This window comes from Ceratotherium simum, chromosome 34 (assembly GCF_057802395.1).
Source record: "Ceratotherium simum simum isolate JZ-2026a chromosome 34, ASM5780239v1, whole genome shotgun sequence".
NCBI classification, from domain to species: Eukaryota; Metazoa; Chordata; class Mammalia; order Perissodactyla; family Rhinocerotidae; genus Ceratotherium; species Ceratotherium simum.
Window position 1 is genome coordinate 19426635 of NC_141933.1, and position 21079 is coordinate 19447713.

General features: G+C 33.9%; 1 protein-coding gene and 1 pseudogene across 1 annotated transcript; both read left to right on the plus strand.

Annotated features, from left to right (window-relative positions):
• Window positions 1–1492: 1492 nt before the first annotated feature.
• LOC147912632 (olfactory receptor 8K3-like) lies at window positions 1493–2428 on the plus strand. Its single transcript, XM_087423291.1, has one exon. It carries the CDS (start codon window positions 1493–1495, stop codon window positions 2426–2428), a length of 936 nt encoding a protein of 311 aa, XP_087279417.1.
• Window positions 2429–10745: 8317 nt separating this feature from the next.
• On the plus strand, window positions 10746–11717 carry LOC101394798 (olfactory receptor 8K3-like; annotated as a pseudogene).
• The last annotated feature ends 9362 nt before the right edge of the window (window positions 11718–21079 follow it).

Sequence of the window (21079 nt, forward strand, 5' to 3'; positions counted from 1 at the left end):
TCTTTCTCTTTCTAGTTTATTTCAATTAACATAATACCCTCCAGTCCCATCCATGTTGTTGCAAATGGGTCGATTTTGTCTTTTTTTATAGCTGAGTAGTATTCCATTGTATATATATACCACATCTTCTTGATCCAATCATCAGTCAAGGGACACTTAGGTTGCTTCCACTTCTTGGCTATGGTGAATAATGCTGCAATGAACATAGGAGATTCCTCGAAGAATTAAAAATAGAAATACCCTATGATCCAGCTATCTCATTACTGGGAATCTATCCAAGAAATGAGTTTTAATAATTTTTTTGCTTAAAATGTGTTAGAAAAATATACCCACAGCATTAAACCCATCATTTCAGAGATATTAGTGCTAAGGTCAAAGCAAATGTGGGGACACCTGCTGATTATTCTCTCTCAGAATGAATGAATTATAGATACAGGCCTTACTTGATATGTAGCATAGTAAAAATCAGAAACCTCAAAAATCAGCAAACAAGTACTGAAGTTTCGAATACACTGTTCCAGAGGAAATAAAACAGTTATTTGTGTGCATTAGAGTGGACATGTGGGGGACTTTTGTGAGGTAGTTAAATTATTTTCCATCATTGTAAAAAATCATTAAACAATGTTTAAAACTCATAACAGCATAACATAATGAGAATACAATTTATAACATCAAATGGATAGTGGAATGAGAATATCACTTAGATATGTGGGACCATAACGAAGAGGAGTAAATCAAAGTCTATTAAATAGGTTAATTGTGGTTTTCTTTGGAGATTGGGACTGAGGTTGCAGGGACAGGAAGCAGAGGGCTATTCCTCTTTAATATAATTCCTTCTAAAACTTGATATGTTTTAACTAATTATATGTATTTTAAATGAAAAACATTTTTGAAAAAATATCAGGATTCTCACTGTAGGCCAAACTTTTCTAATGATATACTGTTGACAGAACCATAAAGGACTGTATATACCTTGTAATGATAAGCAGTACGTGACACAAAAAATAAAATGGCTACTATATATCTTAGGCAGTAATGGTTTCTAAATTTGGTTCTAGGTTTAATGATGGGGGTGAGTCTTATTTTAAATCTCTCCAGCTAGGGGGCTGGCCAGTGGTACAGCAGTTAAGTGTGCACACTCTGCTGCAGCTGCTGGCCCGGGGTTCACAGGTTCGGATCCCGGGTGCTCACTGACGCACCACCTGTCAAGCCATGCTGTGGCAGCGTCCCATATAAAGTGGAGCAAGATGGGCATGGATGTTAGACCAGGGCCAATCTTCCTCAGCAAAAAAGGAGGAGGACTGGCATCAGATGTTAGCCCTGGGCTGATCTTCCTCTTGGAAAATAAATAAATAAATAAATAAATTTCTCCCGCTAAAAAAGATTAGATTTACCTTACACATAATTGCTTTGCATACTAAAAGTTTAACTGATGATAGCTCCTGAAACCCAATGACTCTTCTGATGGTTCTTCCCACAGTAATTTTCCATAATGGCCTGGATGGACAACCACAGTCACAGAGTGCTGAAAGAATTCATTCTCATGGGAATCACAGATCGCCCTGAGCTGCAGGCTCCATTATTTGTGCTCTTCCTCATCATCTACATCATCTCAGTGGAGGGCAACTTGGGCATAGTCATCCTCACCAAGATGGACTCCAGGTTACAAACACCCATGTACTTTTTTCTCAGACATCTGGCGTTCATTGATCTTGGTTATTCAACAGCTGTGGGACCCAAAATGTTGGTAAATTTCGTAGTTAATCAAAATACAATCCCCTATAATTGGTGTGCTACACAGCTAGCTTTCTTCATCTTGTTTATCAGTAGTGAACTTTTTATTCTGTCAACAATGGCCTATGACCGCTATGTGGCCATCTGTAACCCTCTGCTCTACACAGTCATCATGTCACAAAGGGTATGTTGGGTGCTGGTAGCAGTCCCCTATCTCTACAGTGCCTTTCTGTCTCTGATAACCACCACAGAGATTTTTATGTCCTCCTTCTGTGGCTATAATATCATTAGTCATTTCTACTGTGACAGTCTTCCCTTGTTAAGTTTGCTCTGCTCAAGCACATGTGAAATTGAGTTGATGATACTGTTCTTTTCAGTATTTAATTTAGTTTCCTCTCTTCTTATAGTCCTTGTGTCCTACATATTGATCCTTGTCACCATCCTCAGGATAAACTCTGCAGAGGGCAGGCACAAGGTCTTCTCAACCTGCGGATCTCACCTGACCGTGGTAGTTGTATTATATGTGACTCTATCCTTTATGTACATGCAGCCCAAGTCGAGTCATTCCTTTGATACTGATAAAATGGCCTCTGTATTTTACACTTTGGTTATACCCATGCTGAATCCTATGATCTACAGCTTGAGGAACAAAGAGGTAAAAGGAGCCCTGAATAGGATATGGAAAAATCTGTGAAACTCCCTGTATAAAGTTCAGTATAGAATGTATATACAATAAATTAGGTTCTAGACAACTGTTAATTATACATAACAAGACTTTAGGAGGCAGTAATGTGTAAAAGGTGTGGGAAACTAGAAATGTTTTTCTTATTTTCCACTTAGAGATGTTCAAGCAGTGATCATCCTTCTGGTATCAACTTTGATCTTGTCCTCAAGTTTCAGTGCAAGAGACTGAAGTTGAGATCACTGTTCTCATGTTGCCAAGTGCTTATGTTACCATTGAAGGGAAGTCTTTCTTAGTGCATCTCCCATTAGATAATCTTTTTTAAAAGGCATTCTTGTGTCGTTTAATAAAATATTTTCTTTGTGTCTCATGCACCATTTAAATACCAACGTCCATCACACTGGCGTACTGACATATAGACGATGGCAGATACTCTTCTATGTGCTGGGCGTATATACAGCAATGAAGAAGACATCAAAATATCTGCCTTAATGATACTTTCACTCTATCTCCCTTGTGGTGGGTGGCATCTCAGATTTCTGTTAAATTATGATATGTGAACATGTAAATGCTTGAGGAAGCAGAAATAAAAGTGTAATTATTTTGAGTGGCATGCTGTGTGCATTAAAAATTGAAAAGAATCTTCAAGCTAAAATATTACAAATAGTAAGTAAATTTTGCAAGGTTAGTGGATATATGGTCATCATATAAAAGATCAATTATTTTGCTATATACTAACAAAAAAACGTAAAAATAAAATTTTAAACTATCAATTACACTAGAAAAACATCTGTAAAGAACTTGGGAAAAATCTAGTGAACAATTTGTGTGATATTGCTAGAAACTACAAAAACATTACTGAGTTATTAAAGAATACATAAATGTAGCAATATACCTTGTCCATTTATTGGAAGAAATAAATGTTGTGATGAGGTCAGTTCTCCCTATTCACAGCAGGTTAGCTATTACAGAAGAAAATATTAGTGAATCTGTAGGTATAGCAATGGAAAGTATCCAAAATGAGGCACAGAGAGTGAAAAAAATCAAAAACATGGAAAAAGCATGAATAAGCTGGGAGAGAACTTCAAGCAACTAAGTATACATGTAATTGAACTCCCCAAATTAAATTATTAATTAAAATTATTCAGAAAACATACTTTAAAAAAATAAATATGGTTAAAATAAAAAATTCTCAGATTCAAGAAGATTAACAAAACCCAGATCCAAGAAACATGTAGATAACTACTTGAAGGCATATCATAATCAAATTACTCAAAGCCAGTGATAAATAAAAATCTTAGGCAGTCAAAGAAGAAAGGTGGTTTGTATACAGAGAAACAAAGAAAAGAATAACATTATATTTGTCATCAGAAGCGCTACAGGTGAGATGTCATAGGAGAAGCATCATTCAAGTACAAACAAAATGCCTGTCAACCTAGAATTCTGTACCTGGAAAAAGATCTTTCACAAAGGAATGCAAAATACAGACTTTTCAGATGCACAAATGCTGAAAGAATCCATCACCAGCAGGCATTCACTGTAAGAAATGATAAAGGAAGCCCTTGAGTCAGAAGCAAAAGGATACCTGGTGGAAACCTGAATCTAGACAAAGGAGTGAAGAGCACCGGGACTAATAGCCACATATAAGGTTTCTAAAAATTTAAATCTCAAAGGCAATTAATTGTTTAAAAATAGTAAAAGAACACAAAATTGTGTAAATGATATGAGGGGAATGGTTAAATATTGTAAAGTTTTTATTTTATATGTGAAGGGATATGACTGCCCCTGAAGGTAGACATGAAAGGTAAAATATTTATACCACATACCCTAAAGCAAACGCTAAAATGACAACAACAATAAAAGTTATAGCTGTTAAGTCAGTAAAATATAGAACAGAAAAAAAGGAAAAGTGAAACAAAAAGATATATGGGACTGATAGAAAGTAAATAACAATACAATGGACAATGATATCAGTAGTCACGACACTAAAACTTTAAAGGAATCTGCAAAAACAAACAAAAAACAAAAAAAAAATAGTCCTAAAAGGTGAGTTTAGTAAGATAACAGGACACAAGATCAAGTATATATCAGTCAGGTTTCTACATACCAATCAGAAATAAAAAACACAACAATCACCCCAAAGGCAACGAAAACTTAGGGAGAAACTAACAAAACACGTACCGGATTTGTTTGCTGAAAAGTATAAAATGCAGAGTAAAGAATTTGAAGGAGATCTAAATAAATGGGAGAAACTTTATTTTTGTAGATTAGAAGACTAAATATCAATTTTTCCCTAGTTGATTTATAGGTTTAACGACAAACCAAACACTATTTCAGCTATATATTTTGTAGATCATAGATGATTTTATATTTAAATTTATATGAAATGTCAAAGACAAAGATAACTAAAACATGTTTTTAAATCAGAATAATGTGGAAAGAATTAGTCTGTTAAGGTTTACTTTATAGGTACAGTTTTCAAGACTAGTTAATATTGGTGGAGGGACCAATAGTAAGACTATAAAAGACTGTAAAATTTTAGACAAAAATATAACAGAAAAGCTATCTGCAGAACCTAATGCTAGGTGAATAGTTCATTGACATGACATTAATAATATAATACACAAAAGTACAAATTGATAAATTGCACTATAAAATTAAATCAAACCACCAATCACACTCTTGGACATTCATCCCAGAAAAATGAAAACTTATGTTCATACAATCGCCTTTGACAAAAGTTCATAGAAGTTTTATTTGTAATAGTTGAAAATTGGAAACAACTTAAATGTCCTTCAGTGGTTAAATGGTTGAAAAACTGTGTCATCAGTCACATGAGATAACACAGAAACAATAATATAAGGCAATGATAAAGGAACAACCAATTGATATGCAAAAACACAATGGACATCAGGACAATTATGTTGACTGAAGATAACCAAGCTCGAAAAGTTACAAACAGTAGTTCATTTATACAATATTCTTCAAGTGACAAAATTACAGCAATGAAAAATGGATTAGTGGTTGACAGGAGTTAAAGACAGGGGAATGAGAGATGGGAAGGGGGCATGATTGCAAAGGAAGGCCATAAAGCATCTTTGTGGTGATGGACTATGTCTGTATGTTGACAGTTGTGGTGGTTACACAAATGTACACATATGATAAAATTGCATAAATATATATATATATGTATGTATACATATAAACACACACGAATGTGTGCATGCAAAACTGGTGAAATTCGAACAAAGTCAGTGGATTGTACCAATGTTAATTTCATGGTCATGACATTGTATTGTATTTATGTAAGTTGTTACTCCTTGGGGAAACGAAGTGGGACACAAGAGCTCTCTGCTCTTTTCTTGCAACTTGTAATTCTATAACTATTTCAAAACAAAATTAAAAAAATTAAATATAAGGCTGTCTGAGACACTGTGGGGGACAGAATGAAAATATTATATAGAAAGGCACTAAGAAACTTTGAGGGTGATAGATATGTTCATTATCTTGATTGTTCTGAAGATTTTTCAGATGCATACATATGTCAAAACTAATCAAACTTTACACTTGACATATGTGCGGTTTATTATTTTCAGTGATACCTCTATAAAGTTGTTTTACCTAATTACTAAACATGCAAAGAAATCAAAACAAAAACAAGGAAAAAGTCAATAATAGAAACATACATTTTACAATATTATTCAATTAACTAATAAGAACATAAAGCAGATACCTCTCATAGATGTGAAGATCCAAGAACCTCATCTATTTGCTGGTGGAAGAGGGTATTGGTACAACCAATCTGAGATATTTAACAAAATTAAATGTCTTATTATATTTTCTCTTTGCAAGAGATCTCATTACTGTGTGTGTGCTTATGTATGGGTATATGTGTAGGTGTAGGTGTACCTGTATGTGTATCAACACACACAAAGAGGTAGATATGTGAAATGTATATCATGGGTAATTTTGTTTACAACATACTAACATTGCAAGCTCGAGGCTTTTCATTCAACTGTGTGTTGTGGCAGTGTTAGTGATGACTGAGGTTGGAGACAAATATCTACCAATAAAGAGTAGATCCATGAGATTTGTTATGTATTATTGACTGTAATGTAGAAAGAAGCAAAAAAAAAAGTCACAGCATGGATATACCACAAATAATTAAAGTGACTTAAAATGCAACAACGCAATTTACAGCAAAATAATATAGCAAAACAATGCACATGGAAGTCTTGCATTTTACAGAGTATATTGATCATGCAGGCTACATCTCAAGCACAGCAGATGTGTCAAGTTAGACAAGAAGAATTGGAGTCAGTATCGGACATGATGAAAAAATAAGAAATATTGAAATGTAATACAGGCAAATGTAGTGAAAGAAAAGACCTTAACAGATGATGACAACTCACTATAAAATGAGAATGAAAAGTAGGAGTAACTAATTCCTCTCACAACGGTCAAAAAGAAAAGAAATTAGAACATCAATCCAAAAAAAAATTAAGGAACGAACATTTTATATAAGCAATGTATTATTACTCTTAGTTCATCTAATCATTTAACTAATGCAACAGGACAGCGTTTAAAAACATCTCCGTTGTGTCATCTATTTGAGGAAACCTATGTAGAACTGGAGGAATACTGAGAAGTTTGTTGTAAAGATAAAATATATGAATCCATTTCCTTGTATAGTTGTATTAGTAAGGATACTTCAGAGAAACAGAACCAAAGGGAGATTATATTTATATATATTATATATATGTATAATGTATATAAAGAGAAAGGGATTTTTAAGGAATAAACTCATGCAATTGTTGGGACTGGCAAGGCAAAAATCTGTAGGGCAGGCTGGCACTGCAAGAGTTGATACTGCAGTCTTGAGCACAAAGGTGGAAAAACTAGGGAGAATTTCTTTTTCTTTGAAGGATCTCAGTCTTTGGTCTTAAGGCTTCAACTGATTGGATGAGGCCCACCCACATTCTAGAGGGGAATTGGCTGTACTCAAAGTCTATTGATTTAAATGTTAATCACATCTAAAAAAAATCTTCATAGCAACATCTAGACTGAGGTTGGACCAAACAGCTGGGCACCAAGCCTAACCAAGTTGACACAAAAATTAACCATCAAAGTGGAAAAAAAAAAAATTAATCAAGAGTAAAATGTAGGAATGTGATACACAAACAAATAGATAAATCTAACTCACTTGCTGACAGACACCAATTATTTTAGACAATTAATAAACACCCTTCTTGTATTCTGTTAAGCTATCAAATGTTTTAGGGATAATCAATAAATTGCTTGGCATCTCCTCAGGGAGAGTATCAGAAGGTGAAAAAGAATCTATAAATTGTTGTCACTATGCCATGTTATGAAGCACTAGGGGAGCAAAGACAGGTTTCATTTCAGGTCAACAGAATATTTCATATGGTGCCATATTATACCAATATCTAAATAGTTTTGGTGACATTTGCAAGCTAACACCTTTATTCTATGGCAAGACATAGCAAAATATTAGGATTTCTCATTCACTTCTGTATCCATTTTCCTATTGATAATGCATGAGCAGAATAGGAATGCTCTCTTTTTTCTTCAGATTAATTATTAACATATTTTCAGAAATACTGTTAAGAATATTTGAAATGTCAATATCATATTGCTTATGTAATATTTATGTTTATACAAATACTTAATCATATAAATAATAGAGGTTGAAACCGGGAGACAATAAACCCTAACTAAGGAGTCAGGAAAAGATTATGGATAGGGAAGAATTATAAAACTGCAGGTATTCAGTTTCTAGTCTGATGTTCTTCCAAATCCATAGTCATTTAGTGGCTCTAGGCTCTTCTTATTCTCTTCTCAAAAATATAATAATAATTAATATATATTTATTTCAATGTATAAATGTCAAGTTTTTTCTGATATCTTGATGAGCAAAAAGGAAATTTCCACCTGACACTGAGATGTTAAAAGCAATTTTTGGAGGTTAGGAGACTTTTAAGTACCCAGTTTTATGGTGATGGTACAATGTACAGCATGTTCAGTTTCCAGTGGAATCTGGCAGAGAGTGGATACAATTTTCTCAAAAAGTATAGATTTTAAAAAGTCTTAATCTGATAATCCACACTGATAGTAAACAATGGAAAGGTAATTTGATGCTTTCCATAGTAACTCTAAAGCTGGTGAGAGAAAGCCCTTCTATCCTCCCTTATGTTACAGGAAATCAACCCTTGCCAATGTAATTTGTGTTCTTTAACCATTCATTGCACCTAAACAAGATTTATATTGCTTCTTATTCCCTTGATTTAAAACTTTTTTTCCTAACAGTAGTTCAGTATTTCTGACATAGAAAGATATGTACATGGGGACAGGGTAGGATATCAGAAACTCACAGAGAAAGTATGGATTTCCTGTGAACACACAGTTTAATATGTTAAATGCTATATTTTTCTATTTGTTTTCTTAGAGCTCACTCAGAGGCTCTTGACACTGCTATTTTCCTTGTAGCCAGGATCATTTCTTTTTTTCTTTAAAGGAAGCACAGATATAATTTTTTGAACCCCTAATTCTTTTATCGTAGCCTGACATTTGCATTTTACTCTGGTGTTACTCTGTTATTTTTTTTGTTGATGACATATTAGGGATATTTATATGCATCTTCATTTAATTATACTTATTTATGTCTGCATTAAATCTTACATCATAATATGGAGGAGTTTTTGTGGCCTTAATGTGCAGACAGACTTAATCACATGGAATCCATATACATACTTGTATATTTTATCTTTTCAGTGTGATGTTGTATAATATGGTGATTTTAAACATTTGTTCTGTACAGAATCTCTTTATCGAAAGGGAGTGTTTACAAAAGTCCATATAAAATCATTCCCAATGACTTCACTTTCTCTCAATTTGCTCAATTTCCTCATACTAGCCTAGTTTCCTCCATGACAAAATATACTTTATGTGTTACAAATAAATTAGTATATGTAAGTTACATTGAAAATGCACTTTGGGTGGAAGAAATACATTAAGTTTTAGGTAAATTTTTATTAACAATTTTAAGTAAGGTAGAAGGTAAATTATACAAAAGAACAGCACTTTGATGTTTCAGTTGATGTGATGGTGTTGGGTCATGGTGGGGGCACTGGGGACAGTTACCTGGATAACACACCGCTCCATCTATTTATCGTCATAGCCCTGACAAATAACATAAATATATGTTAAATAATCCATTTCATGTAACATAGTGTCTCCCCTTAAAAAATAAAAACAAGCACACAAAATAACCTGTATGTACTTGATATTTGAGGAATATTTCCAGGTACCATAGACACATTGAAACATTTACTCCTCACTTATCTTCCCAACAAGCCTAGAAATAAACAGTTGATTTTGCTGATGTGTATAGAGATTAAGATAACTTACAACATTTGCCCAAAGTACTCCTTTGTATGTATTACAAATACAGGTATAGCAGAGACTATGGCTACCTATGTGTATTTCCCCATATAAAGACCAACTGTCTCTACTCTGATCTTTTAGAGTTTCCTTATTTATATACCTTTGTCCAATATAGGCCGTGTGTTAATTGTTTCATCCTGCACCACCTGTAGGCACAATGACTTTCATAGGAATATGTTTTAAAGTAGGGGCTTTTAACGTTTCCACACATAATTGAAATTTGGATTTAAAAAATTCTATTATGTAATTAACATATGTACTGTCATGATTTATGATTGTAACTTGATAAATGTATTTATGCGTTTGTCATTATATGAAAGACACACAGAAAAGTTTAACAAATACCTATAAACCTAAAGCCTAAAGTTTTTACCATTTTTCATTTTTGCTTTCGTCACCTGTGTTTATGTCCATCTACATCTACACATGTATCAAGATTTGCCAGTCTTGGCCCTATTGGCATTTTGGGCTGCATAGTTCCTTGCTGTGGGGGCTTCCCTAATACAGCAAGATAGTTAGCAGCCTCACTGCACTCTGGCCATTGTGCCAGTAGCATCCCTCCTCCAGACGTGATGACCAAAATGCCTCCAAATACTATCAAATGTTTTTACAGGGACAACCATTCCCCAATGGAAAACCACAAATCTCTATCTTCCAACTCTACCTCTGCCTCTATCTCTGTTTCTATTACTAAATATGTGTGTTTTATTTGTGGGAGGTGGATTATTTTATGAGAGTCTAAATGGTAAATTTTGATTTATTTTATTTTACCAACTTTGTATGCTAAAAAAAATACATTATATTACATGAAAGTTACTGACTATGCTCGTGTCTCTATCTAGAATAAGTTTTCTGCTAAACCTGGATGGAAAAACCCAATCTAACAGTGCTGAACAAACTCATTCTCACAAGAAGCACAGACCTTCCTGAGCTGCAGGCTCCATTATTTGGGCTCTTCCTCATCATCTACATCATCTCAGTGGTGGGCAACTTGGGCCTGGTCATCCTCACCAAGATGGACTCCAGGCTACAAACACCCATGTACTTCTTTCTCAGACACCTGGCTTTTACTGATCTCGGTTGTTCAACAACTGTGGGACCCAAAATGTTAGGAAATTTTGTTATGAATCAAAACACAATCTCCTATTATTTTTGTGCCACACAGCTAGCTTTCTTTCTTGTGTTTATTAATAGTGAAATTTTTATTCTGTCAGTAATGTCTTAGGACTGTTATGTGGCCATCTGTGACCCTCTGCTCTACACAGTCATCATGCCAAAAAGAGTATGTTGGATGCTGGTGGTAATTTCATATCTTTACAGCACGTTTGCTTCTCTTTTAGTCACCATAAAGCTTTTTAATTTGTCCTTCTGTGGCTACAATGTCATTCATCTTTTCTACTGCGACTGTCTCACCTTGTTATCTTTGCTCTGCTCGAACACACATGAAATTGAAATGATTATTCTGATATTAGCAGGTTTTGATTTGATATCCCTCCTGATAGTATTTGTGTCTTATCTGCTCATCCTTATAGCCATTCTCAGGATGAACTCTGCTGAGGGTAGGCTCAAGGCTTTTTCCACCTGTGGATCCCACCTGACAGTGGTCACAGTGTTCTATGGGACTTTAATATTTATGTATGTGCAGCCCAAGTCCAGTCATTCCTTTGACACTGATAAAGTGGCTTCCATATTTTACACCCTCATTATCCCCATGTTGAACCCCTTGATCTATAGCTTGAGGAACACAGATGTAAAATATGCTCTACAAAGGATGTGGAAAAAGCTATGCAATACCTTTTCTTGCAGTTCACTGTCCAATGTGATGCCTATAAATTAGGCTACAACTTTAACCTTACTGTGTGTGCCTTCAGAGGAAAAATCAAACACAAATAAGTTCATCATGTATTTCGAGATTTCCTTCTATGTTCCAATCACACCTCTACGTGCAAGCAATACATAGGTTAACAAAACAGTAAAAATCGTTGCCTTCTTCAAGGGGGAGAGATGAAATGTAAACATCATAACTAAGTAAATCCTATAATACAGTAGAATGGGTTGGGGACTATAGACCATAAGAGCAGGCAAGGAGAGTGGGTATGCTGTGTGGGAGTGAGGAAGAATGGTAGGTATAGAAGGGAATTTCACACGACTTTGTTGTTATTCTCAACCTTTAGAATAAACTTTCTAGTGTCTATGTGTGTGTTTGTGCATGGGTGTGTGTTTGTGCAAGCATATTTCTTCTGTTTTGGCCTTCATACTCTTCTATGCAGTGTATTAAGATCACACTTGACTGTGGTTTTGAGGAGGCTCATTGTAGTGCAATGACTTGAAGTCAACAGTCATCTGAATTTGCTCAAACGCCCCCATTCCATGTGGGGGGCTTAGAGTACTGTTCTTTTCTCGTTGGTGCCATTATTTCACATATGAGCCCTAGAGAGTCTAACTCAACACACTTGGCATTTCAGCAACTCAGAAGGTCTGCACTGCATCTAACTTTGTCTAAATCAGTCCTTTTGTCTATAATAGTAGATATATCAGGTAAGATAAATTTCTTGAGGTCTCCCATGGAAGCTTCCAGTTTTTTACAATTTTTTTTTTACCAGCTTGATCTTGATTCTTTTTTTTTTTTTTTCTCTTTTTTGCGGAAGGAGAATATCCCTGAGCTAACATCTGTTGCCTAGCTTCCTCTTTTTTATTTTTATGTGAGACTCCACCACAGCATGGCCACTGAAAGATGAGTGGTGTAGTTCTGCACCTGGGAACCAAACCTGGGCCACCCAAGCAGAGTGCAACAAACCTAACCATTAGGCCATTGGGCTGGCCCTGATCTTGAGTCTTAAATGCCTGTTTTTGTGTAATGGATATTACTTTTCCCATTTTCCTGAAAAATGAGAATAATTCTTGTTTAAAAGTCAAGCTCTAAATGTTTTTATAACTTTGCATAGGGCATCTACTCTATGGTGAGTTAGGTTTGTTGCCTATCTTTCGTGTTTCTAACTTTCTTCTACTTTGATTCACCTGAATGTGTATTATATTTTTGTTAGGATCCATTTTTTGACAGCATTGTTTTTATAATTCCTCTTTTAGGAAGTAAATGAAGTAATCCCATGCTTTTCTCTATGCTATTTCTAGTAAAAGAGTAGTATGATATGTAACAATTTATGTACATGTTATATTTTCTGAACAGATGTTCTCCTCACCCTCTCTAAATTCCTTCATGGTTTTTTTGTTTGTTTGTTAATTTTTAGTATTTTTAACTTTCATGGGACTTTATATCATAGAGAGACTGTACTGTTTCTTTGTTCACCATCAAGGAAGAAAATTTTCTATGTAGTCAATCAAATTTGAATAAAATTACATCATTGAAATTAAAAAAATATACATGCATATTGTCATGTGGGGATAAATATTTTTAAGAAGTTTATATAGTTGATATTTTAGTTATTAAGAAAAACTGTATACATAAGTATGAACTATGCATATATACATATAAGAAACTGTTTTTATTTCCTAGAAAATGTGTGTTGGACAGAGATACAAGGAAATGTTAATATTAGTTATTGATGGCTGCTGATATTATTAAAATGTTTAATATTTTTGCTTACCTGTTATCTTCAAAGTATATTCAGTGAATAATTATGACTTTCATAATAGAAGAGGTAAAAAGTCTCTTATATCTGGGTTGAAAAAATAAACTGGCTAAACATAACCCAATATCCCACTACTAAAATAAGTCTTCATGTTCTTTTTAATAGTCCCTCAAATGATGACCCAAAGAGAGAACAAAATGTATTGAAATTTATAAATGTTGATAATATATTTCATTTTAAAAGTTATTCTCTTTTTCATTATTAAGTAGACATATTTTATTTCAGAAACGTTTATAGTTTCCATAGAAATTAAAAATAAAAAAATTAGGAATTGATACTAACTGAAATTTTTGATGGACTATTTTGAAGATCAATAAAATTTAATGTATAATACAAAAATGATTTTAAAAAGTCAACAATAATTAGGATAAGAAAAATACAAAAGAAATTTTACTTACACTAAGATTATGAGTAAAAAAACAATCTGTGCTTTAGGTCAGGATGATAAGAAGATAAGAATGGATGTGTATATATGTGTATATATATGTATATTCATGTATATGGACCCTAAGAAACACTACAGAAAAAAATTCAGGAATGAAGAGGATCTCAAATAGAAAGTCTGCATCATAAATAATTCCCCTCCACTCCCAAATCAGGTCCAGATGGCTTAGTTAAACCTAGATTTCCTTGACTAGGAACTCTGTTTAGGCACAAAGAAGTAACCAATTAGCTACATATTCTTTCAAAAAACTAAAGAGGAGGTGTATGTCCCAAATTTCTTTATGAGGAGAGCTTTCCCCTGATATCAAAAACAGACAAAGCCGCTATAAGAAAAGAAAGCAACAGAGAAATGTCAGTCATGAACATATATTCAAAAATTCTGAAGAAAATTTTAGCAAACTGAATCTAGCAACATTGAGAAACAATAATGTATGATTGGTTTAACCCAGAAATGTATGCTTGGTTTAGCATTCAAATTCAATTCATGTCATTCATCATGTCAAGAAACTAAAAAATAAAAATTATATGACATCTCAACAGATGCAGAAAAATGTTTTAAAATTCCAATTTCCATTAAGGATAAAAATTTTGACCAAACTAGTATAAAAAGTATTCTTCCTAAAACCGATATAGGGCATTGATGAAAAAGCTATAGCTAACATCATATACAACAGTAAAAGATGACATACAGTTCCATCAAGATCAGGAACAAGGCAAGTAGGATTGGTCTTTTTAATTCTATTCAACACTGTACTCAAGGTTGTCTCCAACTCTATAGGGCAAGGGAAAAAAAGGAATAGAAAGCATCCAAATTGGAAAGGCAAAAGTGAAACTATTTTTATTAGTAGATGATATGATTAGGCACATAGAAAATCTAATAAAATCCATAAAGCATTGGGAGAACAACAAGTGAACTTAACACAGTTTCAGAATGAAAGATCAATATACAAAATAATGTATATTTCCACATACTACCAGTGAATAATTAGAAATGAAATTTTAAAATATCTGTTTTACAAAATACTTAAAGATAAATCTGAATAAGTATATGGAATCCTGTACTCTAAAACGTAGGAAATACTGGTAAAAGAAATTAAAAAAAAATCTAAATAAATGAAAGATATTCCATGTTTATAATTTGCTTAAATATTCAACATTGTCAAGAGAGCAAATTTCCTCAAATGTATCAGTGCAACTCCAATCAAAATCCAAGTAGGCATTTATTTTCATACAAGTATAGAAACTAAAACAAAAACATATAAAGAAATGCAAAAGACCTGGAATAGCTGAATCAAAAAAAAGCCCTTGCACTATACATACTAAGAAGACATTAATCAATTTCCAGTCGTATTCCAAAGCTACAGTTATCATAACAGTGTGGTACTGCCATAAATATTGGCAAATAGATCAATGAAAAAGTATTGATTGTCCAGAAATAGACACATGCATATATGAACAGCTAATTCTCCACAACAGCAAAGGCAAAAAAAAGCAATTCAGTGGAGGAAAGATAGATTTATCAACAAATGGTCTTGGAATAATTGAATATACATGTGCAAAATAATGAATGCTGATCCTAAACCCATTCAAAGATTCACAATGGATCATAGATCTAAACGTAATACCTAAAAGTCTAAAAATTCGAGGACAAAACAGAAAATCTTCGTGACATGGTCACGCAAAGATTTCTTAGAAACAACACCAAAAACAAATCTGTCTGATAAAATGAAAATTTGATACATTTGACAACATCAAAATTTAAATCTTCTGATCTTCAAAAGACTCTCTAACAGTGTGTAAAACCAAGTTATATTCTGGGAGACAGTATATTCAAGTAATGGATTCCACAATATACAGGGGTCTCAAAACACAATAATTAAAAAAAGACCCCGAGAAGGGGCAAAACAATTATAAATCACTTCACCAAATAACATAGGAGGAAGGCAAAAACATAAAATGTTGCTCAACATTATTAATCATTAATGATTAGGTTTAAAACCTTAATGCGTGTTGATTATAGTTAACAATACTCTTGTATAATTTAAAGATGCTAAGAAAGTAGATCGTAAGTGTTCTCTCCACAATGAAACAATGATAATTATGTGAAGTGATGGAGGTGTTAATTAACCTCTCTTGGTAATCATTTCTCAATAGGTACACATATCAAGTCACCACATGGTTTGCCTTAAACTTACGCAATATAATACGTCAACTACACCTCAATAAAGCGGGAGAAAAGCTCAATGAGGTGGCGCTGCCCATCAGAACATCTAGCTGATGAGCATGTGGAGGAACTGCCACTTTCACACACTGCTGACGGAGAAGGAGAATGGTGTAAATATTAGAAAAACCGTTTTGTTTACGCATCACTGTCAAAAATTAAACATGCATCAACATAATATTTAGCCATTCCACTCCCACGTATTCACTCAAGAAATGACACCACATTTCATTACATGTGCTTACGAGCAAATGTCCATAGCAGCTTTATTTGTAATAGCCTAAAACTAGAAACAACCCAAATGGTTATCCACCTGAGAATGAATAAACAAATTTTGGGATTGCCAAGCAAGGGACTACAACTCAGCAATAAAAAGTAATGAATTATTGGCACACACAAAAATAGGGATGACTTTCAAAATAATTATGCTGAGTAAAAGGCACCAAATAAAAAGAGTGAATAATCTATAATTACATTTACAAAAAAAAATCAAACTAATCTATAATTACACTAAGTAGATAAAGCTAGAAGTTCCAGAAAGTGCAAGAAAAGGGCATAAAGACATACAGCTCAGAAAGGAAGAAACTAAGCTGTCATTATTTGGAAATAACATGGTATCTAACAGAAAATCTCAAGGATTCCACACACCTTAACCTAAATTAAACAACCTAGAATAAACATGTGAGTTCAGTAAGGTGACAAGGTGACAGGATACAAGTTCAACAAACAAATATCAATCAGATATATACCTCAATAACCAAAAAAATTAAAATCACCTTAAGTATAATGAAATACTTAGGTAGAAACTAAGAAAAGATGTACAGGATCTGTATGCTGAAAAGTACAAAATACTGATTAAAGAAATCAAAAAAAGATCTGAATGAATGGGTAGACATACTGAGTTCATAAATTAGAAGACTACATGTAGAAAAGATATCAGTTCTTCTCAAAATGATCTACAGGTTTAATGCAAACCTAATTAAAAACCCAGTAAGATTTTTTGTAGATATAGCCAAGTTTATAGTAAAATTTATATGAAATACCAAGGACCTAGCATAGCTAAAACGCATTTCAAAATGTAGACTAATAAGGAAGGAAACACTCTACTCCATGTTAAGACTTACTATATAGCTACAGTAATCAAGACTGTGTGGTATAGATGGAGAGACTGAAACATAAATCAACAGAACAGAATTGGGAACCCAGAAATAGACCTTTGAATAGTTTGATAAACTCATAATGGTACAAAGATAATTCCATAAAAGAAGGATAGCCTTTCAAAAAATGGTGTTGGAGTAATTGGACATCCATGGGAAAAACAAACAAAAAAATAATGTTGATCTAAACCTGATACAACTTAAACTAATTAAAATAACTCAAATTAGAAATCAAATGTAAAATGTAACACTATAAAACATTTACACAAAAACATAGGGGAATATCTATATCTGGGATGTAGAGCTAGTAAAGAGCTTACAGGCATGACATCAAAAGCACAATCTATAAAGGTAAATATTGATAAGTTGGACTGCATTAGGATTAAAACAACCTACCAATTACACTCTTTGACACTCACCCCAGGGAAATGAAAACTTCTGTTCAGAGAATCAGCTTTACGAAAATGTTAGTAAAAGATTTATCTGTGACAATCGAAAACTGGAAACAACCCAAATGTCTTTCAATGGGTGAATGGTTGAACAAACTTTATCATCAATACCATCAAATACTACACAGCAATAATAAAGGAACAAACAACTGATACCCACAAAAGCATGGATGGACCGCAAGAGAATTAAGTTGAGTGAAAACAGCTTATTGCAGAAGGCTACAAATTGTATTTCCTTTATAAAACACTCTTCAAAAGATAAAAGTATGAAGATGGAAAACAGATTAGTGGTTGACTAAACACATGGGAATGAGAAAGTGGAAAGGGGTGTAGCTGCAAAGGAAGTGCTTAAAGGATCTCTGCGGTGATGGAACAGGTCTGTGTGTTGACTGTTGTGGTGGTTACATAGGTACACATACACTAAAATTGCATAGAACAATATATACAGAAACACGCAAATGAGTGCATGGAAAACTGGTGGAATCTGAACAAAGTTAATGGATTGTACCAATGCTAATTTCATAATCATTATATTACACTGCATTTATGTAGTATTTATGACATTTATTACCATTGAGGAATCTAAGTGGGACACAGGACCTCTGTGTGTGTGTGTGTTTTTTTAATTTCCAGTAAATTTATAATTACTTAAAAAAAAAAGTTAGGGCCGGCCCCGTGGCTTAGCGGTTGGGTGCGCGTGCTACGCTGCTGGCGGCCCGGGTTCGGATCCCGGGTGCTCACTGACGTACCGCTTCTCCAGCCATGCTGAGGCCGCGTCCCACATACAGCAACTAGAAGGATATGCAGCTATGACATACAACTATCTACTGGGGCTTTGGGGGAAAAAATAAATAAATAAATAAAATTATAAAAAAAAAAAAAAAAAAAAAAGGTAAACCAAAGGCTGCCTGGGACAGTGCGGTGCAAGAAGGAGTTAGAACGGAAGTATTATGAGGACACTGACGAACTTCGGGGGTGCAGATATGTTCATTATCATGATCATTTTAATTGTTTTTCAGTGCATACCTATGTCAAAACTAATCAAATTGTAGACTTTATATGTGTGCTGTTTATTATTTTCAATGATATCTTAATAAAGTATTTTGCTAAATTACTAAAGCTACCAGGAAATCAAATAAAAATTAAGAACAAAAGTCACAATAGAAACAAACGTCTTGTAATAATACTCAGTTAACAAGTGAGAACATAATTTAGGCTCATGTCATGGATGTTAAGATCCAGGAAACCATGTATTTGCTAGTGGAAGAGTGTATTGGTACAACCTTTTTGAAATATTTAACAAAATTAATTAATGTATTATATCTTCTCTTACCAAGACGTGTCATTACTGTGTGTGTGCATAGTGCGGGTTGATATCTAGATGTAAGTATAGATGTATCAGTATCTATATCCACATAGACACACACAGAAGCAGGTATTTGATATGTACCTCATGGAGAATTTGTCCACAACATATTAACACGGCAAACACAAGGCTTTTTGCTGGACTGTTCATTGCAGTGTTGGTGATAGCTGAGGTTACAGACAACAAAATATCTATCAATAAAGTACAGACCCACGACATTTTTATATGTTATTTACTATAATAAAGAAGCAAAAAAAAAGTCACAACACGGCTTCATCACAAATAATTAGTGAGTCAAATTCAACAATACAGTTTACATCAAAATAACACAGTAAAACATATGTAATCAAAACATTACATTTTTTGCAGAATAGATTGCTCTTGTGGGCATATATCACGCACAGCAGGACGTGTGTGGAGGTGGACAAGAAGGACTGGAGTGGATGTGGGACGTGATGGAAAAACAAGAAACATCGAAATGTAATAAAGGCAAATATAAAGAACAGATGCACTAAACTGACAGGTGATGATGATTCATTATAAAGTAAGAATGAGAAAGAGGAGAAGCTAATTCCTCTCCCAACGTTCCAAAAGAAAGAAAGAAAAAAAAAAAAAGAACAATTGAAAAAAAAGAGAGAGGGAGAAACAAACAACGTCTTATATACAGAATACTTTATTAGTTTAGTTCATTTATTTTTTAAATAATGCAACAAGACAGTGTTTAAATACATCTCCATTGTGTCATCCATTTGAGGAGGTCACTAGAACTAGAGGAATACCAACAAGCTTATCATATAGAGAAAACATATTAATCCCTTCTCTTATATGGTTGTTTTAGTAAGTGTACTCCAGATTCAGAGAACCAAAAGGAGAATACACACACACACACACACACACACACACACGTATATATGTAGAGAGAGCGAGAGAAAGAGAGAGTGAGAGCAAGAGAGGTAGATGAGATTTTAAGGAATAGGCTAGTGATTGTCTGGGCTGACGAGGCAGAAGTCTGTGGGAAGCTGGCACTAGAATTGTTGATGCTGGTGTCTTGCGTACAAAGGTGGGAAAATAAGGTAGAAATTTCTATATTGCAGTCTGGAGTCACAATTCCTTTTTCTGTGAGGATCTCAGTTTTAGCTCTTTAAGGCCTTCAATTGATTGGATGAGGCCCACCCACATTAAGGAGGGTAGTTGAATGTATTCATAATCTACTGATTTAAATGATAATCACATCTGAAAAACACCTTCATAGCAATATCTAAACTGATGTTTGACCAAACAGCTGGCACCAAGCCTAGCCACATGGACAAAAATTTAATCATCAAAGATTAAATCAAAATCATCAAAGATTAAATAAAAATTTAACCAAAAATTACATTAATGAAGAGTACAAAGGTAGAAATGCAATACACAAACAAATGAATCTAACTTGCTTGTAAATACAAGTTGTTCTAGACTATTAATAAACACACATTACCCCCTTGCATTCTGTTGAGCTTTCAAATGCTTCGGGGACAGTCATGGAATTGCTTGGCATCTCCTCAGGGATTGTCACAAAGAGTGAAAAAAAATCCATAAATTGTTCTCACCGTGTCCTGTCATGAGACACACGTGGGAGCCAAGACAGAGGTTTCATTACAGGTAAACAGACTATCTCATGTGGTGCCATATTTTACCAATATCTGAATAGTTTAGGTGACATTTGCAAGGACACTTTTATTCTATGACAAAGCATAATGAAACATTAGGATTTCTGATTCACTTCTGTGTGCCTTCTGATATTGATAATGCATCAGCAGAATAAGACTGCTCTCCTTTCTCTTCAGATGGTAAAAATATTTTCAGAAATGCTATTAAGAATATTTGAAATTTTAACGCAATATTGCATATGTAATATTTACGTTTATACAAA

Excerpts from the sequence above, each read along its gene's own strand:
- LOC147912632 (XM_087423291.1), top strand. The coding sequence starts at position 1,493 with ATGGCCTGGATGGACAACCACAGTCACAGAGTGCTGAAAGAATTCATT.